Raw genomic sequence first — 24,876 nt, 5'->3', positions numbered from 1 at the left:
AATCTTGACTCTTATTTATTGAGCTATCTGTTATTCATTTAAGCATTCAAAAATAGGGTATTATTTATTTATTTACCACAACCCCACTCCTGGACCTTTTGAAGTGGGACTAAAAGTGCTCTGCAAGCCCAACTGTGGTACCAGCAGAACCAGCACAGTGCAACCCATATCCTTCCAGAAACTCCACATAACAGCCTTATTGGAACTGCTGCTGTGTGAAACATCCTCAATGCAGGTCTTCCCATTGCAAGCCCCACCCCCTTGTCGACAGGATCTTCGACGAAAACATAGTACTTTGTATTGCACCCTCCCAGAACTGCCACTGCCCAACAGATCTCTGCACCAGGAGCTTGCATCCCCTTGGCTGCACAAAGCATCCATGACATGGGTCCTCGCAGCGCTCCTCAGTCAAGATTTAAGGCACTGTTGTTCATCCAGCCTAAGGTGGTCCCTGTAGCTCGCCTGCACTCTATCACAGATTGCCTGAACTTGTGACTTTGTCCCAAGTCCTGTGCGACCAGATAATCATAGTTGGCGCTTTGAGCTTTTTGCCACTATTTTCACTTACATCTTTAAAATCGCATAGCTCTGGTTCTACTGATTGGGCTTTTGTTGTTTTGGTCCTAAAGTATTTATTAAATTTTACAATATTTTTTCTAAATTGGTGTGAGATTTTTCTTCCGTTTCATTTAATTATTGCTTCAAGTGCTGCATTAATTACTTAACACATGTCCTCTAAGTTAAGCCAGACTGCTTTTGTGCCAAGCTATCGGAGGGTTAAGCACAGTTTAATTTGAGGTTTGCGTGTGACTTCACCCTAACAGAATTGTGGTTGCTGCTGGAGTAGCGTTTCACACCCTTCAACCAGTGACCCAATTTCTTACACCACAGAACTTCAGTGGGAGCAAGAATGCAGCGTAGCCTCCCATGAGATTGCATCCTGCATCAAATATGCAGACTGTAACCATGCCAAAAATGAGTACGTGCAGGGTTCAAGTGAATGTCCAAGTGGGCATACAAATAAAAATAGTGCATGATAAGTATCCAGCTGCTGTTAAGTCAAGCATATCCTCACGAGTCTCACTGACATGGTTCAAGGATAACTCCATCACACCAGAGACGTCACAACTATATCTGGTCCTCACGGGAGTTCCCCATTTAAGTCCTGCATGAAAGAACCGTTCCCAAAACTGCAATTTGTATTCCAAAGCCCTGTATCAGATGCATTGCAGATGCATTGCAGTGAAAAGTGAAGAAAAAAAGTGAACAAAAGGCTACAAGGATAGTGAGAACACAAATAAGGAAAAATATATTCAATATCTAAATGTGATTAAAACAAAGTTTAGAAATCAAGCAGTTTCATCTGAGAAGGAAATCAATATTCGGGCAGCATGTGCACATTTGAGAAATTTACAGTCATAAAATCAGACACATCATTCCGGGTGCACACATCTCTCAGTATTAAGGCCTGTAGGTATCTTGGTGTTTAGTTCCAAGATGTATTTAGACTCTAATTTCCTCAGAGCTAGTTCTTTTGCCTCACCTCACTAAGGGATAGATCTTGTCTATAGCAAAGTAGCTCAAATGTTTGGTTTCATTGTTGTGAAATTGGGAGAACTGTCCTGCCCCATGGGCGATGGCTCTTAGGTGTTCTAAAACTCTTCTCTTGGCGGGATAAATATCACTGCCCATGTACCATTTCTTGCAAGGGAAGGTGGGAACATAAACCGTGAAGTCAGAATTGCACAAAAGGTATTTTTCAATATTTCGGTCCTGGCCTGACGGGGGTGAATAAAAGATGCTAATGTATTGGCTGTTCTTAAATGCCTTGCAGTTTTAGCATGTAAAGAAACCCTTCCTATATGTGCCTATTCAAGAGGTGTTGCTGTTAATGTCAATCTGTCTCTCATGCTCACCACCCTCCTGTAAGTGATCATGGGGAAATCAGTAATTACCTCTGTTGGACTTGGCCCTTAGGGCAGGTTCACCCCTAATCTTTTTGCTTTTATTTGTGACCCTGTGTTAGTGATTTCTGGGTCTTGGCGCACTTTTTCCCTGTTTCCCAGAGTAAAGTGCGTGCGTGTAGTATGGCTGGCCTGCCCTCCCATAGGAATGCTTGGAGAATGTGTGTGTCCATGTTAGTTCCTGATGTGTGGGGAGTGCAGGCTCGAGTTTGGTATGTATGAACTCGTGAGAATGAATGCTGCGCAATGGTATGTGCGGCTTGTATGTGTCTAGAAGGGAAGTGCTACTTCTGGACATTGATGTATGTGTGCAGTGAGGATAGTGGAGCGTGATTGGCTGGAGCTGGCTGGCATGCCAGGCTCCAGGAAGTCTGGATGGGTCTGCCCGGTGGTGAGTGTGAGATCAGCATGAGTGATGTGTGGGAGGAGTGCACCTGGGTCCTGGATGGGCTGGGTTTTCCCTACACAATGCTGGCTCCTCCCCCCTGTGGTTTGCCTAACGACCCAAGCATCCCCAGTGAATGAAAGGTGTGGTTGGGCCATCAAGGGTACTCCCAAGCCAGCTGCAACTGGTTTCCCCCCCACCCTGCACCCTGTAGACCAAGGATTTCACAGTATAAGAAGGGGCTGTGTCCCCTTACAATTTGTTCTACTTTTGGATCCTGCCAGAGGGGGCTGCTGCTGCTGTTGGGCCAGAGGACCGCCACTTGGACTGTCTCCCTGCCTGGAGACCCAGTGTGCTGGCTCTGGGCCCAGCCTTACCCCCCTACCTGCCTCCAGACCCTGCTGGAGCTTGACTTTGTGCTTGGGGAGCGCTCTCCCTTGTCCCCAGCGCTGGGAGCGCTTTGTTTCTGCCCTTTAGCGCTGTGAGCGCTTTTCCCTGCCTGAATAGCGCTGAGAGCGCTTTATCTTTGCTGCTAGCGTTTCGAGCGCTTTATTTGGATTTCCAGCGCTGGGAGCGCTTTTCCTTCTGTTCATAGCGCTTGGGAGCGCTTTGTGCGCAGGCGGTGCCCACCCGGCATTTGCCCGCTTTTATTGCCGATTTTTGGCAGAACGAGTGCCCACCTCGTTTTATTTAATTATTAAAAGCTGGTGCCCACCCGGCATTGCCCCGTTCTTGGATTTTGATTAATTACGAGGGAGCCCACCCCTCGGATACTGACACCTCGCCTGCCTGCTTGCAACGGGCCGCCGCGCTGCCCGCGACGACCCGGAAGTGGTTGACCGGCCGGCCAATCCCTGTGCGGCCCGACCGAGGGAACCGGAAGTCCCGCCCCCGCAGCCGAGCAGCGAGGAGAGAAGCCGCCGGCCGTGTCCACGAGGCTCCCGTGAGGAGAGGAGCCCTGCGCTGCAATAGAGGTGAGCCAGCAGTGTTGCCCGCCCCCGCAGCACCAGTGAAGTCCCGGTGAGTGCGGGGGCGGGTTCTCCTGACCCTTTGAGCGGCCCCAGTTGGCAGGGGGCCGCTCCAACGTCTGCAGCATTTCTTTGTTGGAGCCCAGAGAGGCTCTAGGGGCATTTTAATTGTAGCGGAGCGCAGAAGCTCCTAATCGCCCACATTTTTATTTAGAGCCCAGCGAGGCTCTTGAGAGGCCATTTCTGTTCACGAGCCCCCGAGGCTCCCAGCACATCGTTGGTTAGAGCCCCAGAGAGGCTCGAGGTGCTGTCTTGTATTTACGAGCCCCGAGGCTCGAGGGGGCAGTTCTTGGTTCAGAGCCCAGAGAAGGCTCACAGCGCCCACATTGGTTCTAGAGCCCCAGAGAGGCTCTTGGGCGCCATTCCTGTGTTCTTGAGCCCACGAGGCTCCAACGTTGCCCAGCATTATTTACAACTGTCCAGCACTTAGTGGACAGTTGCTACGTTTAGGCTTTGTGTCTGTGCTGCCTGCGCAGCCTCCCCTGACATTGAGACTCAGGGCATTTAAGCCCCTTGCGAGGCCAGTTGGCTTGAGGGACAATTCTAGTGTTGTGCTACAAGCACCCTGCACAATTTATGAGTTACTGCTTATGTGATTTCTGCGCAAAAGTTCTACCTGCACCTCTGAATGTGTTTTAATGTTTCATGTGCAATTGTCTGTTATTACCTTTGCTAAAAGTGACCTGCTTAGGTGATTCCTTATGTTTTATTCCCCTTTGCTAAAAGTGACCTGCTTAGAGGAATGTTTGTTGTTACCTTTGCTAAAAGTGACCTGCTTAGGTAATTATTTGTTTTATCCCCTTTGCTAAAAGTGACCTGCTTAGAGGATTGTTTATGTTATTACCTTTGCTAAAAGTGACCTGCTTGGGTGATTCCTTATGCTTTTATTTCCCTTTGCTAAAAGTGACCTGCTTAGAGGAATGTTGATGTTTTACTGCCTTTGCTAAATGTGACTTGCTTAGGTCATTATTTTAGGTTTCCTTCCCTTTGCTAAATGTGACTTGCTTAGGTGATAGGTTTTCCTTCCATAGGTCCTGATAAGGTCCTAGTTCCCTGCGTGATTTCCCTACAGAGTTTAGGGTGGCGTAGGAGGTATTTACCCTTTACCAGTAGTTACTGGTTGTATGCTACATTTACTATTTCTGTGTTACAGTCATTATATGTTTATGTGCTAAGTGTTATACCTACAAGTGCTATTTCTAAAAAGTGCATACCCCTGACAGTGGTCCAGGTGGCCCTGTCCTGTACATATTTCCCTTGTAAATCTTGCCCGTGCCTGTTGGCACATTGTAAAGTGTGTGTGTTATCTAATGTGTTTTTATTATTATAATACAAAGGCTATTTTTGATATAACCTTGTGGGGAGTTTCCTTTGTGGTGGGCCTAGGGTGTTGTCGCTGGGGTGCGCGCGCAAACGCTTTACACATCGCCTCTGAGATTAGCCTTGCTGCTCGCGTCACGTTACCTAGAGGGTGAGCAGGGGTTATCTTGGTGTGTAACTCCCTTGCCCTGACTTAGAAATGGTGATCCCTGACTGACTTTGGCGTGAGCCTTGGCCAGCCGGGGGTCCCGTTTCTAACAACCTCATTTAGACATTCCTCACTACATAGGATCTACCAGTGCCTGCCCAAAATTTGTTTCACTGTCTTGGACTTGTATGTAATGATAAGTCTTAAGCGGTCACTTGCCATGTCACTGTTATTGGGTATTTTTAGGATAAGAAGTTGTTGCCTGGCAGTCATGCTTCTTTTCTGTACTGCCGCCTGTAGAACGTGCTCAGAGTATCCCCTAGCCCCAATCCTACTCAACATGGTCTTGTTTTCTTGTAAAAAGCCTTCCTCAGTGCTGAAATTCTCCTTATGGAATGCTGTTGATGAGAGGTTTGGGGTGACTACTCTGGGCATGTAAAAAGTGTGTTCCCTGCGGTAACCTTTCTGTGTAAACTAGTTGTTATATTATGCGTAACTATTCCGAATAACATTGAAGTTAACTTATTATATTTAATAAGATGTAACTTCCAATTGGGAACAGTTGAATAGGTAGAGTTTAGTGTCTAAAGAATTGTAATTAACAGTCCCTTTGTAATGGTAAATGCCAGAAAGTTGGCATTATCTTCTCCTAAATATTTTGTGCATCCAGCCTGATCCTGGTTCACATGACTAGGTGTAATTGGATTTTGTGCTTTGTGTATTGCTCCCAGATAGTGAGACAAACGAAAGATACATGTTGGCAGGATGGGCCTCTCTGAGTTAAAGAGGGGGAGGAGCTGTCACCTACCACACTTTCACATCACAGCGACTCTGCATGAGCACTCTCTCAAACTGATGTCACTAGTCCATTGTGACCCCCAGAGAAGCTGGGGCCACGGCGGATCAAGGGAATACCCGACGCATCCGGGGGGTGGAAACCTCTAGAAGTTTCCTCCGCTTCAAAGTGGGCAGCAGGTATAAGTGTTGGACCCTACAGTACACTTCTGCACCTGTAGACTCTCCTAGGAAGGACTGCTGAGCTGATTAAAGGACTGCCACTCTGCTGTACTGCTGCTCGGAAGGACTGCTGCCCTACTGTGCTATCCTGCTGCCTTCTTGCCCGGGGAGAAAGACTGGACCTGTATCTCTAAACCCAGGACTTCAGAGTGGCTCCAAGGGCTAGTTTACTGGCCTCCTGATCTGAAGTTTCAGGGACTTAACAGGCTTCCAACAACCTTGAACCCAGCACCTGGACTCTGCCATCTGTGAGTCCTGCCTCACCATTCCTTGATACTTGAAAGTGGGTCTGAAGGTGCTCTGCCAACCCATCTGTGGACTCCGCAGAACAGACACATCTCCTCTGCTGAGCGGTGCAACCCTGAGTAGAAACAATGCTACGCCTCTGCTGCATGGCACTTTGCAACGACTTTGCATCGCCACCACAGCCTCATCGGAACCGCGGCTGCATGATGCAGGACTCCACATTGCAAGCCCCACAGCTTATTCAGAACCAGCCAGTGTGCGACTCCTCTTCGACGCATGACTATGCATCGCAAGCCCCCTCATTGCCCACTTCCTTGAGAATGAAGTAGAGCCTCACATCGCAGTCTTACAGCTCCATGGAACCAACTTTGTGCACGATGAATCTCTGACCCGGACCTCGCATTGTCTCGGCAGCACAACACATCCTCTCCGTGGGACCTTGCATTGCTACGCAAACTGGCCCAGCGGGCTTAACTGGGTCCTTTTAGTAGGCCTGCACTCTATCGTTGTCAATTTGAACTTGTGACTTTGTCCCAGTCAGGTGTGATCAGATCTACACAGTTGGAGCTTTGTGCTTTTTGACGCTATTATTGCTAAAATCTTTGAACCTGAGTATCTACGGTTCTACTGATTGGATATTTGTTTTGGTCTTGTTTTATTTATTAAACTTTACTCTGTTTAATTTGGTGTGGGATTTTTCTTATGTTTTTATGTTATTACTGTTTGAAGTGCTGCATAAACACTTTGTACATTGCCTCCAAGTTAAGCCTGACTGATCTGTGCCAAGCTACCAGAGGGTTGAGTAAAGGTTAATTCGGGGTGTGCTTGTGCTTCACCCTAACAAGGATTGTGGTTCCTGCTTGAGGGTGGGTTTCAAGCCCCTCAACCACTAACCTAATTTCTTACACGGCCCATGTGCGAAGCATCTGTATAGTAGAACATCTATTGTGATGGATCAAATAATTTATGCAATTTAAACAAAAAAAATCTTTACAGGGAAATAATTTTCCATCAAAGCACCCCATCTATCCACTCATTCTATAAAATGGGCATTTTGGATGCCGTTTCCTATGCATTTTGCACCATTAAGCCCGTTCATTTAGGTTAAGGTTGAAAGTGCAGTGATGTTGTGAAAGGCTTTGCAAATGTATGTGAGCAACTGCAAAGTTGCAACTCTTTGAGTAGGGACATAATTTGCTTGGTGCACATCTCTGAAGTCCTCTAGGATCACCTACTTGATTTGTCATTTACACCATGTCATTTACACTAGTAAAAAAGAATTGTACACATTTATTTTCACCTATTTTACGGCCAGCACATCGTGGCCGCAGAGAGCAAACTTGCATTCGCTGGCCTTTTGCACTCCCTATCACCACCAGCTTTTTGCTGAACTAACAGTAAGCACAAAGCATGTCAAAATGTGGTGAAACACAAACGGGTACAAAACCCATTTAAAACCCATTTGTGTAAGTTGTCCATTATTAGCATAAATCCATAAACTGGCAGCATACACTGTGAAACCCCCCCCCCCGGCATAATGGAATTTGCGCCAAGGTTTTTTAGCCCCTAGTATCAATCGGGTCTGAATGAGACTATTACTTAACTTACGAGCTAAGATTGTGAAAACAAAATACCCACATGGGGAGGACATTCACCATTATCGAAAACTGCAAACAAACACTGACCCTATATTTATTTTTAATGTTGTTTATACTGAATAATGGTCTAACCTATGACTAAGCGTAATGAATCAAATGAAAGGTGGCACATCACATTATGAAGCAAAGGTTAAGAGAGAAACCAGGATTTGAAAGTTTTGTGGAAGTACATCAAGACCCTTCTCTACTGATATGTCAAGGAAGTTCACTCCTGTGTTTGGGACCAATCGGACAACATCTCCTGTTACTCTTTTATTTTGCACTTGGTGTGAGAACCTGTCTTGGGAAAGACATTGGCTGGTACATGTTTTTCAATTCCACTTGACAGAAGTACAGTGGGGCAATTGCCTGAAGGCCTTTATAAACTATGGTCAGTAAATTAATATTGACCTTACTCTGGAAAAGAACCCAATGAATAGATTTCTGCAAGGATAGTCATTTTGGAGTGTATAAACGTAGGATGCAATTCTGCATTTTCAATGTGTTGTAGTAGTAAACAAAACTCTTTGATGAACTTCATGCTGGCTGTTTCACTTTTCCCATGCAAATTTGTCTTTTCGGAGCACAAAGTTGGTTGAGACTTGGGCACAGTAGATTTATCTATTTCTCTTATTTCTGTTGCAAAATCCCACTTTTTCTTTTTATGCCTAGCATTTCTCAAGTTGCAAAACATTTTGGAAGTGTTTGCACATGATTTTGTTGGATGGATTCCTGAGCCACATCATAGGGTGAGTTTGGCCATAAACCAAAATGGAGGGCCAAGTGGGGTGGGAGAATGTTTTGTCTTTCTCCAGGGTTGCCATTTAAGATTGTAGACCAGAATACTGAGCCCCAAATTTCCTACTGAGGTCAGAATTCATCTTCATGTGAGTTCCCCTATATATATACGGACTCCACATAAATTAACAGCAGTGAATCATTTGAAAAGCGGTACCTGAGATGAGTGCAGACTACCTGGTATCCGTTCCGAGATCAGGCCTTGAAAAATCTACATTTCCACTCAATATGGCGAGTCTGATTTTATCAGAGCAAGCTATTTTTAGGGCCGACTGGCTCATTCTGTAGAGAGCTCAAGCTGACATAGAACAGGTGTTCTGTCATTCAGAAAGTGAATTAGCGCTAAAGATGCCTTAAAATGTTGTTTTTATCTTGCCACATTTGCTGTGCCTTCACGGAAAGAGGTCAGATGTCAGTTTAAGTGTACTTACAAATTGCTACTTATTCTATCCTAGAGATTGCTATTTGGTTTGCTTTCTCTGACTGCAAGGTCACAGTATTTTGTAAAGGGAAATGTCTCACAATAACTGTGAAAGGAGAGGTAGTCAGTTTTTTTCTAACATTTAAATAGCTTGCAAATGAACTGTAGAAATATTTCAATATATATCCGCAATTAGGAAAGCACATTTTTTGTAATTCAGAACAATAATGGAAACAGATTTTAATAAAGTCAAAACAAATTGAAGCACTTTACCTGGTGATGTGCAAATAAAAAATATTTTGCCATTTGCATTTGCTATTATGACAATGCTGTTAGTGTAGGAAGAGGCAAGTTGGGGGTCATGTGTACCCTACATGTGGGCTGGATTGTTATTATATAGGGAACAAGCAGTGTTTCTTGTACAGCAGACCTGCTGAACTCCGATATTTGAAGGTGCTCTCATATGTGACTATTAGGAACAAGCATTTGCAATGCAATAGGTCTCGCATTTACGGGAGTTTGAGCTATTGGCATTGAAAATGACAATGGCTTTTATTTATGTTTTAAAAACCAAAACATAAGTAAAAGGCATTGTTATTTACAATGCCAATAGCTCAAACTCGCGTAAATGCAAGACCTGTTGCATTGCAAATGCTTGCTTTTACTAAGCCTTTATTCCCCTTGTTATTACACTGCAGAAGCACATAGCATCTTGAAGGCAATTCAAGTAAGTCGCCAGGTTTATGGGGGACAAAGCCCAAAATCTAAGAGGGGGAAATTCGGATATAAATAATATTAAAAACACACTATTTGCACTACTTCTGTTATTACAATACACTGTAAAGCGCCCCAAACCCTTGATGGGTGAGTTTGCGCTATAAAAATGAAATGAAAATACATTGGTCCTGCTGGGTGGCAGTTAGAGCTGGCAGTGACGCGCCAGTAGCATTCCCAATAAGTGAATCCTGTCTTATTGGCTCTTGTTGCCTCAGTAGTGATCTTTAAAGTGTTAACCCACCTCCTCCCACCCACCCCAGTTTACTCCACCTGAACGCTCCCCTTACCCAGGGAGTAGTCTTTTGCATTTCAACGACTCTTCGTGGGTTGTTGTAGGCGCTGTGCTGCACCCCGTTTCCCGTGTAGCACAGCCAGGCAGAGCGAGGGGAGAAGTGAAGTTTGGTCAGCATCATGCCCCCTCGAGCTGGTAGACCCATTATTAAACAGCGCACGTGACACTGTGGTGGCATCCAAGACACACCTGCCAGTAACGGAAGGGGATTTTAAACCCCGGTGAGGTGCCCCTCTCGGCTCAAAAGACGCAAGTGTTAAGAGGTGATAAGAGGGGCAGAGGTCCCTGGAGTGACGGTATGTCTAATGCAGTAAATCAGGCATACTGTAGCTGCTCAGCTGTGAGATTGAACAGACACAGCATTTGTGGGGAGACGATTATAAGTAAAAGTAGAGCTGAGAATTCTGTGACCTCGAGCAGACAAAGGTCAGCCCCGTATTCTTGCTGAGAGGAGTTTTTCTCCCGGGATCGCACGGTGCTTCCTGGGTCAGCCTCCACCTTCACGGTTATCACCAAACACAGGACTGAAGCGTAAACCCTCCGGAACCCTTCCCCCATTTAAATAGGGGTTTTACCACTGGAAGATGAATTAACATTGTCTTGCCTTCTTAAACAAGTTGTCGCCGTGAGAGTGGAACGCACATAGTGCACGTTCTGCTCAAACGTCGCGAGCGCGGACAGGCGATGTGTGTGCACGTGCACATCTCCTGTCCGCGCGTGCCACCTCCTGTATCCCTTCGGGACTGAAAGCAGCAGCAATAGTCTCGCAAGCGAAGCAGCACATGCGCTGCTTTCGCATGCAAGACGTAAAAAGGCAGCTCAAGGAAAAACAATATTCGCCCAGGAGCACAATTTGAGACTTTGTTGTGGGTCAAGAGCAGTTGGGGCGAGTAGCTCATTCAAATCACTAGATCTGCAGGTCTGGTAAAAGTGGTATGATTTTTCGAGGACAGCAGATTATCAGCATCTGGTTTATCAGCTTCCCCATCTCAGAAAGCATTTAAAACATACCAGTTGAAATAGATTTTTTTGTTTAGGAGACGGCGCCTAATTGCCGTGTGAGTTTTTGGCGCTATAGAAATGCTTGTTGGTTAATTGATTGATGCTGCCACTACCATTTAGGACACTCACACCATTATTGGAAAAGTGCAAGTAGCTTAACTGCACATTGTCTCCTCAAGATTGCAACGGCTACACAAAGAACTTGCTTTTGAAACTGGGTGAAACTGTGATTACAACATTAGAATGTTGAGAGCTCAGTTGAAGAGAATGCAGTAGCTCCAGTCTTACAATGGCTAGTATAAGCCCAGCGCTCCAACATTCCAATGTTTGTGTTCCGGTTTCTCTCTTTTTAACTTAGAACTTTCCACCCAACAAAGGTATAATGTTCAAAGTCCTTCTGGTCCTGGCTATACTGGATGTTAAAGTCCTTCACCCTCGTAATAAAACTCTGGTTCAGGGCCTTTAACAACCGGTATAACCCTCAGCAGCGAGCTATAAGATGCCACTTACTCAAGCATGCATGCATATGCTGTACTTGTATGCATCCTTACTAAAGTTAACCATGAAATTTCGATGGGTACAAATTTTGAAGAAACTATGCTCAAACATCACTAGAGATACCACTGAAAGCAATACAATTTATGCATGGAATTTACCAGAATAAATACGTCCAATCAAAATTTCACTCCTGGACTTGACCGAGAGAGAATGGAAGGCAGGATTTTTTTCACAGTGTTGTGATAAATATGTTCCAAGAAGACAACTGATTTCTGATGTCGGAACCAAATATTTAAGATACTCACAGCTGAGACATTATGGGCTTCACCTGCTCAATAAAACACAGCCACAAGAAAAGATTGACCCACTTGACATTTGTTTCAGGGCAAACTGACTCTTCCTTTTCTGCTTTGCAAATTGTTGGTAGGGGGGCCCAGTTGGGGGTGGGGAGGCGTCAACTTTGGGAGAAAGTACTGTTGAGAGATTGAAAAACTTGTCCAACACTATTAGGAGATGTCTGATGAAATAAAATTGGAAGAGCGAATAGGTCGGCTAAGCATATGTAGTGTAAAGATATCATGTTCAAAATATTTTATAATTAGCTTCAACCCCCTCCCACATTCCATGCCATGAACAAAGGAAGTTTAAAAACTTGGGGATAACGCCATGGGGATGATTTTTTCAAAACGGATATACCGTGGCGCATCCTGAAAACACAATCGTTCTGTAGGGAAAAATGGGGGAAATCAAATGAATTTTACAGTGTTGACTTAACAGTCTGAGAGGTGATATTATTAGGCAGAACATTGCAGGGATTCAACTGGTTGAAATCCAAAGGGAGGCTTATATTACGCTTGCTGTTGACAGCAAATCAGACTATTGGGAGAAGGTGGGTTAGGTGGGTTCTAGCTGTGGTGCTTCTAGGGTGGGGAAGGAGGAGTATGTGTATTAAAGTATTGATGTTGTGTATGCAGACAATTTTCAATAACAGTCCTATTGAAACTAAGAAATGACCGTTTTGACAGCAGATTTGTATTTGTTGCAGTAGAACAACAGATACAGGTATTTCAAATTAATAATTCCAGATGATTTGAAAGGTCGTTCCTTTCACTATTAGATAACAGAAATTATCTTTTTTTTTCAGTGCAAGTGCTTTTTAAGGGATGGTTATAGATAAAATTGTTATTTTGTCACTGAGCAACCAACATCAGACATGCTTTCGACACAAGCCTCAAAATATATTTATTGCACTCTGAAGCCCTACTCCCCCATCAACTATAGTTCTCTAGCAGTATTAAATGTATGTTTCATTCTTTTCCCTTTTTCTTGATTCAGGTCAATTCTCCTGGTTTGGATATGAAAGCCCGCGCACTTTCTGGGACTACATACGAGTGGCCTGCTGCAAAATGCCGCACAGTTGCATCTGCAGCATTGAGAACATGGAAAATGTTAGCTCATCCAGAGCCAAGGTAACAAACCCAATGAGATTTCTATTTTTGCTGGCTTTTTATTAGAATTTGTGAACTTTTCTATAGTGATTATGTATCTCTAGGCTTTTACCGTAGAGCAACTTGAATATATCAACTTTGACGCAAAATGTCATCTTATGACCCATTAATAAGTAGTTGTCGGAGGTAACCTACATCCTCCGTAGTACAATTTACATGAAAGGGGAGTAACACTTTATTTCATGAAGCACGCCATGGCTACATATGTGTATGCACCATGTTTGCAAGAAGGTGTGGGGGACCCTTCTAGTCAAACTATATGAATGGGAGGCACTTAGGTTTACACTTCGCAAACGTAGCCTCTTAATTTTCTGTGTGAGGTTGAGCCAAGCCCTCTGAATTTTTTAGTCAATGGGTCACTTGGCTTGTGACTAGTAGCTGGAGGACGGAATGAGAGTCAGGAGGTCTGCAGTGAGTCCCTGTGGTTGCTATGATTAATTAGATTGGGGTTTTGTCTTCAGATATACGATACCCAGTATTACAGGCTTTAACAATAGCAGCCACAGGGGCTATGTAGAAGTTGAGAGATTCAACAAATGAGCCCAACTTTGAATGGCTTTAAAGCTTATGTGGTAGACTTCTATAGGAAAAGATCAAATTAAGTTTGCTGGGTCAATTTGATTAAGAATGAAGTGAATCAAGGGTAGGGCAGTCCATTCTTATCTGGCAACCAGGCAGCACTGCTAACAAAGAGCTACAAAGCAATTATACAGTGCAATCCATAATTTCAACGAGTAAGGTCTGGAAATTGGAGTTTTTTGATTTGCATCTTTGAAAGTGATCTCGGCATTCTTTCAGACATTAACCAAGATTTGTTCCAAGCTCGACTAAAGCTTTCAAGAAGTAGGAAACCTCTTCAAACCAGTCATTGTCCTTGCTGCTGCAGTTTTTGTCTCTGGCAGCCTGTGGGAGCTGCATGGTCAAAGGCTGTTGAAACTTTGCTCTGAAGGTCGGATTGAAATTTAGTAACCAGAGTGAGATGCAGGTCCTCAGTCTGCACGGTTTTGAAAACGAAGTCAAGGTGAAATGTACACGCTCCTCTGAATGGCGTTATTAGGCAGTGTTAAGTTTGAGTCAGGCTTCGGACAGGCCATGAAATGAAAACCGATTAAACAGCATAATCTGGTGTTAGCTACAATTTGAAGAGGTACACATGTTAGAAATGGGGGTCTCTAGTTGGCAGAGGTAGGTAATTTTGTCCAAAATGAGACCTTTGCTTCTAGTCAGGGTAAGGGGGGAATACACCTTTTAGATAACCCCTCCGCACCCTTTTGGTAGCTTGGCATGAACAGACAGGCTTATCCCAAAGGCAATGTGTAAAGTATTTGTACTAACATTCCCAGTAATACAGTGAAAACACCACAAATGGACACCATGCCAGTTTAGAAAAATAAAGTATCTTTATCTAAACTAAACAAGACCAAAACAACAAAAATCCAACATCCAGATACTCAGGGAAAATGTCTTTAAAAAGGATATTGCAAAAATAAGCTTGTAGAAATCAAATAGCACAAACTGGGGCTATTGCGACGTCAGGACTGCACGAAATCCAAAGTACAGCACTGCCTGCGAGGATTGCGGCATTGGGCGTGAAGTCACAGACCCCCAGACAACAGTACCTTGAAAACGATTTTGGTGAAGATGCACGGTGTCGAAGATGGCCGATGTCTGCTCCGGTGATGTGACGTAGGCAAGTTTCTCGAGTCACTCTCGGCGGGATTCAGCACCGTGATATCAAGAAGCAGCCACTGGTGAGGACAGAGTTGATGTGGGCGCTGGCGTCGAGCACAGCCAATCACTGCCAACGTCGGCGGGCATCGTAGGGAGTCAGAGCTGCGGAGCAGGCAAGGCGTTGCGTAGTTCACGAGCGGCTCGCCGTGCCCTGGTGCAAGTCGCTGCATCACAGCATCAACTGCGTCGGAAACAGGGTTTCTTACTTCTCTTGGGTTTTCTTCCAGCTCCCGACAGCAGACACAACCTCCAGAGGCCCAATACAGTCACCTCCTGGCAGGTCAGAACACCAAGAAAGGAAGTTCAGGGGAGCTGGGGTTGAAGTTTTTTTGTCCCTGAGCATCACAGCAAAGTTCTTCTCGTTTCTTTGGCAGAAACGGCAACTGCAGGCCAACCCCAGACACGCAGCAAGAGCAGTACCTCTCAGTTTCTTCAGATCTTCTCCTCAGCAAAGGTTCCTCTTGATTCCAGAAGTAGCATAACATTCAGGGGTTTTAGGTCAGATACTTATACCCCAAAATGTCTTTGATCCCTTTGTGCAGGGGCTCTGAGCCCAGTCCAAACCAGTTCTGGGGCCATTCTGCAAGTGCACAACAACATCCTTTGCCAGTGTGATCCTTGGCTCCAGACACATCACAGGGAATGCATATCCTATGTCTGTCACACTGAAACCAGACCGTCAATCTACAAACAGACAGTGGCACATAGAAAGGTAGAATAAGAAAATAGCCCCTTTCTAGAAGTGCTATTTTCAAACACATAATTTAAAAAACATCCTTGCTAAAATATGTATTATTAAATTCTGAGTTCAGGGATACCAGATTCCAATTTTCCATCTTATCCTATGGGAAGATATGCTTGTAAAATGTTACAAAGCATTCCACATTCTGTCCTATGGGCAAGATAGCCTTTCAATAGTGGAAAATGAAATTGGCAGTATTTCACTGTCAGAACATGTTACACACACCAGTACATGTCCTACCTTTCACATACACTGCACCCTGCCCAGGGGGGTACCTTGGGCATACCATAGGGGTGTCCTATGTGCAATCAAAGGGTAGGGTAGGGCCTGGTAAGTGGTTGCACTTGCCAGGTTGACATGGCAGTTAACAAAACTACGCAAAGGCACTGCGGTGGCAGGCCTGAGACCTATTTTCACGGCTACCCATGTGGGTGGCGCAATCAGTGCTGCAAGCCCACTAGTAGCATTTGAGTTACTAGCCCTGGCACACTCAGTAAACTTTACTAGGAACCTACTGGTAAAACAAATATGCCAATCAGAGAGAACCAATCACAATATAAACTTACACAGAGAGCATATGCACTTTAGCACTGATCAGCAGTGGTAAAGTGCCCAGAGTCCTAAAGCCAACAACCACAGGTCAGGAAAAAAATAGGAGGAGGAAGCAAAAAGTTTGGGGATAACCCTGCAAAAAGGGCCATTTCCAACACCACACATAGTGCTTTTGGGAGTAATGGAATTAACAGAATGATCCTGCTGGCAAAACAAATGATTTCCAAAGTCAAGTTCGTCACATTTCCAAGTCACATGAGTGGTGACATTATCTTGCCGTGAGAGGGTGCATACAATCAGCGGAGTGGAGTGTGGTTGAGGGGGATTGGGGCCAGCAGATCGCTGGTTGCAGGTGGATTACATTCTGGTATTACTGTGCTCTCATTTCTCGAGGTACATGAACCATGGGTGCTCCTACATAGGGTTTCCCACGGCGCACTTTGTGACTCCAGCCTTGGCACCTATTACCCCTCAGGTCCTTCCTGTCCTCGTCCCCTTCATTTACAAAGTGAGAACCTATCTCACCGACAAATAAAAGAACTAAGGAATGCTGGCCCTACCCCACCCCATTCCTCTGGGAGTACATAAGCATAGCTATCCCAGCATTCCTCCTGTTCTTTTTTTCTATCGACTGACAGAAGAGGATGATGCACGAGCCTGGACGCTCCTGAGGATTACTTGCGTTTTAGCTGGTGGGCGATGTGGAAGTGCTGGCGCGGCTTCCTCTACCTTCCTGCTGGGCTTGGGGGAGCTTTAAGTTTTCCACAGGTGGTTTTTCATCACAGATGTCCTGGTCTGTGCTTCCCGGGTGGCAGGGCTCGTCTCGGAGGCACAGCGTTTCTCTCTCAGGGAGCTGGTGGTGGCTGCGGGATCTCTTCCGGGTCAGGATGCCTGACTTCTGGGTGCCAGGCGGGACCAGAAGTCAGGCACTGCTGTGCCGGTCTCCTACGCGGAGGGCGTTTAGGAGCCAGCTTTGATAAGTCAGCATAGCGGTCTTTGTGGATTCCTTTTGTTGGTATTTTCTGGCCTCATTTGACGTCGATTTCCTTTCTATCTGGCTGCAGTACTTGGAGTCCTTCATGTGGGTGCTCAAGGTTCTCCCTCTAGGTTTCCAGAGCACTGTATCTTTTCAGTTATCACTGGACGTTGACACTCCTGCAAGATCTGGTCCGTGTTTTTGCCCTGTCTGGGACTTTGACACCTGTGGTTCCTGGTTCTAATCTACCATGGGCAAGCATACACATAAGAGCGCTCCTCCTGCTCTTCCTCTGAGTCCTCTTCGTCCCCTTTTCCGGCCAGGTCTAAATGCCGCAGAGAGGGGAATGATGCCAGGATCAAACGTTTGATCAAGAGACTCTGCGTGAGATGGGGGGCTCATCCCAAGGGCTGTCCCCTGGTTCATTCCTTAAATTCATCTGGTTCGGAGTAAGACTGGATGGGGGATGTGGAGCATAAGGGAAAGTACATTGACAAGGATATGTTGCAAGAATTGATTAAACATATCAAATCTAACATGGGTTTTCCGGATGAAGAGCCTCCTAGCACATCCGGTGGTTCCTTATTGCGGCAATTCCAAAGTTCGGTCGCTGTCTGTTCCTGTCCAACCTTACATCAGAGAGGTCTTTAAGCAGAACAGGAAGGATCTCGACCGTATCATGCTTCCATGATTTACGGCAAACCTTTACCCTCTTCAGGATATGTGTAAAGACTTACCTGACTCTATTCCTATTGATTCTTTTGTGGCCAGTCTTGTGGGTTGAACTTCCTTGGCAGAAGATGTAGTGCTTAAGGATCCAGTTGATATAAAGGTGGATGCTTCCCTCAAAAAGGTGTACTCTGGTTCTCATCTGGCCCTCAGGGTGGGCATTTATGGTGCTTACGTGGCTCAAGCCCTGATTTCTGATATCAAAGCTATGTATCAGTCGATGGATGATGCTTCCGACTGTTCTTGACTTTTGGACCATATCAAAAGACAGGTGGAGTGTCTCTCTGATGTCTCCTTCAATGTGGTGCGGGCCTCGGCCTTGTCCAGTGGTGTGGGAGTGGCTGCCCGCCGCAATTTGGTGCTGAAGGACTAGAAAATGGACTCCGCTCAGAAGGCTTGCGCCCTTTGCTTGCCTATTCAAGGGACTATGATTTTTCGGGAGGAGTTGGAGGGGAAATTGCATAAATTTAAGAAGAAAAAGCATTCTTCTTCCTTTAAGCAGTCCTCTGCTGCTGGCATTTCCTCTAAGCCTAAATCTTTTTTCCATCCTCCCTCTCTTAGGCAATTTTCCAGGGGCCACGGGAAGTTCTTTGCTGCCAGGGGTCGGGGCAGAAAGGCTAAGTTCCCCCCTTCCAAACCTTATTCCTGACTGTCTCCAGTCCTGGATTGTTGGTCAGAGGTCTGCTGTGGCTCTCCTTCTGGCTTGGGTGCAGTCATGTTCAGACGTATGGGTGCTGAACATTGTTAGTCAGTGTCATGTCATCGAATTCTTGAAGCCTCCTCCGGAATCAGGGATTCATCCCACTCCTTGGCTGTCCTATCTGGCCAGGAGGTCCGATCTATCTCTGGGGGTCGAGTCTCTCTTGCACAAAGGTGCAAAGAAGGTTGTTCCTCCTCTGGAGGTGGGGAAGGGGTTTTACTCCCTGATTTTCCTGGTTCCCAAAATGAAGAGGGGGTATTCAGGCTGGTCCTGGATTTGAAGGCTCTGAACAAATGGGTGGTTCATCTATTTTTGGGGGGGATGGAGACTCTCCAGAGGGTAATTCCTTTGGTTCTTCCAGGCCATTTCATGTACACCCGCAATTTCCAAGACGCTTATCACATTCCGATTCACCCCAGCTCTCGTTGGTTCTTGAGGTTTTGCATTCAGGGCTGTCATTTTCAGTTTTGGGCCCTGCCTTTCGGCCTATGGGTAGCTCCGCGGGTGTTCACCAAGGTGGTGGCTCCATTGGTGGCTTCCTTGCATTTCCTGGGTATCCTGATTTACCCTTACTTGGACGATTGGTTGATTCATGCTCCCTCTCTGGACCAGTTGTTTGTGGATCAGGAAGTGGTGTGCTCTGCGTTGAGGGCTCGTGGCTTTTTTCTGAATCTTCCCAAGTGTCAGCTGGAACCCTCTCAGGACTTGACTTTCATTGGACCCCGCTTTTGGACCTATCTCAACAGGGTGCTCCTGATGGTCCCTCAGGTGGTGACCTTGGGGTCCGTTGCTTGGAGATTCTGGGAGGGGGGTTCCTTTCCCGTTTGCCTTTGGTTGCGACTTCTGGGTCTCATGGTGGTGACAGTGTTTACTGTGGCTTGGTCTCGTTTTCACCTCCATCCTCTGTCTTTGTATTTATTGGCTCTTTGCAATATGTTGTCTCGCAATTTGGCACTTTGGGTACTGGTGTCCCCTTCCATCCTCCCTGCCCTGCTCTGGTGGACGGTGTCGGACTATCTTTCTCGGAGTCTGCCTCTTCAACCCTCTCCTCCAGCAGTCCTAACTATGGATGCCAGTTTGTTCAGGAGGGGAGCGGCTTTGGATTCTCTGTGTCTTCAGGGTTGCTGGTCCCTTCCGGAGTGTCAGCATTCTTTCAATTGGAGGGAGTTGACAACAGGGTAAAGGGCTGTGATGGGGTTTCACATCCAGTTGTCGGGGCGCAATGTGATGGTGCGTTCCCAACAACATGGTGTCAGTGGCCTACCTGAATAATCAAGGGAGTTTCCGGTCCACGTCTCTGAATGCGGTGATGGTTCCCTTGTTTTGTTGAGCAGAAGGGCATCTGTTTGTGTCTACTGTTCATATTTGGGGTGTGGACATTGGGGTGGAGGATGCTCTCAGCCATTTTTTCCCTGACTCTCGGGAATTGTCTCTGATGCCAGTGGCTTTTCAGCTTGTGTGCTGGAGGTTTGGTCTTCACTATTTCAACCTCTTTGCTTCCCGCACAATGCCCAGCTGCCTCGATTCTGCTCCCAGGTCCGTCAGGAGGGCTCCTTGGGGGTGGATGCTCTGACCTTGGCCATCTAGCCTCCTCTATGTGTTACCTCGACTGGCTCGGATTCCCCGGTTTTTGGTTCGCCTGTGCTGGGAGTCCCGGAAGTTGATTGTGGTGGTTCTGTTTTGGCCTTGTCGGTCGTGGTTCCCCTCTCTGCGGCTGTTGGCTTTGCAGGGTTCCTGGTTTCTCCCTTGCCATCTGTCTCCCTTAAGGTCTGCTCCTATGTTGTCTCTCCATTGGCTACAGCTGTTGGTATGGAAGTTGAGAGGCAGGGGTGGTGATGTCTGGGTTTCCGGAGCATTTAGCAGTGGCTCTTAAGCAGTCTCGTAAGCTTTCCACCTTGAAATCCTATGGATGTCATTGGGATAATTTCAGCATTGGTGTCTGGCTCGGGGGTCTGTCCCCTTTGGCTTGCTCTTTGCAGGAGGTACTGCAGTTCCTTTGGGAGGGCTTTGAGAAAGGATTAGCGCTTTCCATTTTGAGGGCTCAGTGGGCCGCTACATGGGCCTTCCATTCTCCATGGGGGAATTTTTCGGATGTGGAAGATTTGGTGTCATCTTTTGCGGAGTTTTTCCTTATCTTGTCCTATGGTGCAGTCTTTCTTTCTGTTGTTGGATTTGCCTTTGGTTCCAATAGCTTTGGTGGCTCCTCCTTTTGAGCTTTTGTCTGAGGTGGACATCAAGTTTGTTACTTTTAAGGTGGTCTTTCTTATGGCCATTACCTCGGCTCATCGCCTGGGGGAGTTGGGAGCTCTGATGGCTCGGTAACAATTTTTGTCCTTTTCGAAGGATGTGTTGGTTCTTCGGCTGTATTTCCCTTTTGTTCCCAAAGTGACTTCTCTGTTCCACCGCTCACAGGAGTTGGTGTTGCCTGCTTTTAGTGCTGATCTAGACTCTCCCGATGACCTTCCTTGGTCTCTGTTGGATGTGTGTAGGGCTTTGCATGTCTATCTGGATCGCACAAGTTCCTTTCGGAAGTCTGGCTCCCTTTTTTTTGGGGGGGAGTTTCCTCCCGTGGTGATAAGCCTATTTCGGCTTCCATTGGTCATTGGCTTAAACAGGTGATTGGGTTGGCTTACTCTCTTTCTGGGTCACTTGCTCCGGCTGGGGTGCAGTGGCAGTCTACTCACGGCAGTTTCCTGCACTGAGATTCAGGGAGTTTCCCTGTCTGAGATCTGTAGGGCAGCCACTTGGGCGTCCTCTAATACCTTTGCGAGGCATTATGGGCTCTAGATTTTGCTGGGGGGGGATGATGCTAATTTTGGTTTGGGGGTTCTACATGCTGTGTGCGCCTGAATTTCTTGTTCTGCTGTTTAATAAATCAGAGTATGCAGCATTTTGTGTCCTAGTGGTTTGTTTTGGATGAATGCCGGTTGTTGTTAGGGTATTCTCACTTTGTAAATTAAGGGGACAAGGACAGGAGGGACCTGTTGGTAATGCCCTATTCCTTACTGGTAATCTTCATTACTCCTGGTCCTGTTGTCCTTGTCCCCTTCATTACTTCCCTCCCTCACTCCCTGCCTTGCCAGCCTTCGTCTGGACTTGGTATTTTCAGGTGGAGTGCTGGGATAGGTATGCTTATGTACTCCCAGAGGGAGGTAGTGTGGTAGGGCCAGCATTCCTTCGTTCATTTTTTCTGTGGTGAGATAGGTTATCTCTCTTTGTAAATGAATGGGATGAGGACAACAGGGCCACGAGTAATGAAGATTACTGGTAAGTAATAGGGCATTTACCGGGTAACACTGCCTTCCCAGCTTTTATGGCTCACATGTCATCCTTTGGTGTGATGTTATGGAATATCAGTGGCCTCAATGATATCAAGAGGAGTGCAGTGCTCTGATTTTGCCAAGCCCCAGTGCCCGCTGTGCTGTTTCTTCAGGAAACTCACCTTCGTGGTTCACACTGCCACTTCTTGGGTTTATTTGGGTAAGACACCGTATTCCATTCTGGCCACACTGGAGGATCTAGGGACACGCCCACTTTACTGCACAAAACCTTTCCCCTGTTAGTTTCTCAGGTCCCCACTGATGTCTATGGAAGGTTTGTGGTGTGGGAGGTTGGCTGGAAGGGAAGCAATAGAACTTTAACAGCACATACATTCCACTGTAGCTTTTGAAGTCTACCCATGTCGACTGTAGTACTGGGACTACCACAAGGCTTAACCTTCAATGGAGGGGGCATCTAGTGGTATTGGATCCAGTTCTAGACTCAACTGGTGCAAGAGCTCTAAGCCCTCATGGGTCTTTTGTGTTGGCAGATTGGACATCCTCCTTAGGATTGTGTGGTGACTATGGTACCCCTGGGCCAAGAAATATACCCACATCTCCGCTGCATACAAAACCGTGTCTAGAATAGATTTCCTCATTCTCCTAGCTACTGAGATGCTGTGCATAATGGCTGATCATCCTACCCCAAGTTATCTCTTACCACTTTCCAGTTGCAATTACAATTGGTGCCCACAGGCTGACTGAGGGACTGCTCAATGTGGCTTCTGAATGCTTGGTTGCCATGGTGTGCTCGCTTACTATGAGTTTAACACCAGTTTGGTAGAATCTCCAGGAATACGTCATAACCAATGCATTTTTAAGAAACAAAGAAACGGATAGAAAACAGGACACCAATTTAGACACAAATTCTCACGCTTGAACATTTATTACATGATCAAGCCCCTGGAGAGGGGCTCTAGCACCAACTAGTGACTGTTAGGGCCTCCCGGCAAAAGTTCTGCCCAAAGGAAGCTCATCAGTGTTGCATTGCCTCAAATAGGTGGCTCTACGAGTGGGGGGAAGAAATCCAGAAAACTGCTATATTGCCTGGCAACCAGAGGTGTCGCTTCCAGGGAGATCTTAAACAGAGTGAACCCAACGGAGACTGAGAAAGCAGTCAACACAGAGGTTGAGATTGCCTCCTCCTCCTATAATTAAATACTATATGCACTGCAGGAATGACCCAGGCTGAACGTCCTGCCCCCCTCATTGATTACTTCCCTCCGTCCCCCCCCCACCCCCCAGAGATGCTAAGCACGCTAAATAGTGATGATTTGTAATAACTTTTTATAGTAGAAGAGATAGAAGTGGCCATTACTGACATAAATCAGGGTAAAACACCTGGACCAGATGGGTTCCCTCCTCAATTACTATAGTAAACTTAAGTTGTTCCTCCCTCCTCAGCTGCTACATATGTACCAGGAGGTCAAAGAGAAAGGGAGGTTTCCACTAAAACTTAATCTGGCTACAATTGTGGTCATTCATAAACCTGATCATCCTCCAGAAGACGCCCCTTATACTTCCAGGTCTCCCTCATTAATGTGGAGATGAAAATTTGCGCTATGGTCTTGTGTAATTGGCTCTTGCAGGTGATTACATCACTTGCTCACTTGTCCACCCAAACCAATGTGGCTTTATCCTGCACTCCATACCTGACACTGCATCCGCAAAGTTCATGTCATTCTAGCACAGGTCCATGCACTCACAATCAGGTGTCCTCATGCTTAGAGGCTATGATAAAGCATTTGACTCCATTAACTGGTCTTTCCAGTTCACAGTACTGTGGGATTTGGACCTTGTTTTCTATCCTCTAACCCAAGCAAAAATAAATGGCACTTTTTCACGCCTGTTCCCTTATTCAGAGATCAACCATACAGGCATGTACCTTATTGCCCCTTCTTTTTGCTCTGGCGATCGAGCCCCTGGCGGTGTTTATTAGATGTGATGCCTAGGTGTATGGGTTTCATGGAAAGGAGATCTGAAAAACCGTATTGTGCTTTATCTGGATGATGTGGTCCAGTTTATGAGCCATTCCCAAAGAAAGGGGTCCTAGACTGCTCAACATGTTAGAGACTTATGGTGAAGCCATAGGCCTAAGGGTTGTCTGTTCAAAGACCCTGCTTGACCCATTCAAATGAGGTAGGAAGACGGGGCTCAATCCAGTCTTTCCATCTCCATCTCCATCTTAGTTTTCAGTACTTTGGCATAAGCCTGAAGGAGGAGGCACATTTTTGTTTTTAATATAGGCATACCAGAGCCTGCATAACACTCAAATCACTCATAACGGTGTTTGGGTATGGCTGACCTCCATCTTAAATTACAAATCTTGTTTATGAATGATTGGCTGTATGGGAGACAATAGGGCCCAGCATTTCCTATTGAAAGCCCTAATTTGGTCAATAAAACATTCTGGGATTACTGTTCGGGGACAATATCCCAGATTCACTCATAGAAGTAACCCGGGTGGCTCTTCTAAATTGGAGTTTGATACTGTGCTGAATTGGGTGGGACAGAAAACTCACGATTGAGACCTCTTGGGGGAGGCAATGTCTTCTTCGTAGCACCCATTTCAGAGGGGCAATGACCGCTTCATAGCACCGTTTGGAAGGGTTTGAGTGGTGTTTCCTATTTGGGATTTAAAAGCTGCTCGTTGTCTGACATAGCAAACAAATGAATATGTTCCAGATCTTTCATAATGAATTCGTTTTTCACAGAACCCTGTTCTGCAAATGCTTGCAGCTGCAGCATGCACTGGACTACCACCAAATCTCCTTGAATGATCACTCTGAATATACCCAGCTAGAGGCCAAAGGTACCTTCGCTCCACTGGGGAAGGGATCTCGTACATACAACCTTTTAACTGAAAATTTGTCTGCCCAGTTTTTGGCACTTAAAGAGACCCGTTAAAATGTGGTGGGCCCTATAGTTGAGAGCGACGGAAGGGATTCCAAAATAGCTCCACACAATCTTGCTTTAGCCTTGCGTCTGCTCCCTAGATAGTTACATTATTTTCATGGCACTTACTTCACCCCAAGTAAGTTATGGTGAGTGGGTAAGATCCCCTCGTCTTCATGCTTCAGATGTA

At 46.0% G+C, this 24,876-nt stretch overlaps 1 protein-coding gene across 1 annotated transcript in view; it reads left to right on the top strand.

Annotated features, from left to right (window-relative positions):
* Positions 1 to 24,876, top strand: part of RUNDC3B (RUN domain containing 3B) — a 1,007,829-nt gene that overhangs the window by 488,823 nt on the left and 494,130 nt on the right. The window contains exon 3 of the mRNA XM_078663594.1: positions 12,869 to 13,002. Within this exon, the coding sequence (XP_078519720.1) occupies positions 12,869 to 13,002 (134 nt within the window). The remainder of the gene's footprint in view (positions 1 to 12,868; positions 13,003 to 24,876) is intronic.

Source organism: Lissotriton helveticus, chromosome 10, assembly GCF_964261635.1.
Source record: "Lissotriton helveticus chromosome 10, aLisHel1.1, whole genome shotgun sequence".
NCBI classification, from domain to species: Eukaryota; Metazoa; Chordata; class Amphibia; order Caudata; family Salamandridae; genus Lissotriton; species Lissotriton helveticus.
Note: the sequence above shows the minus strand (reverse complement) of the source record. Positions and strands in the feature narration are given on the sequence as shown.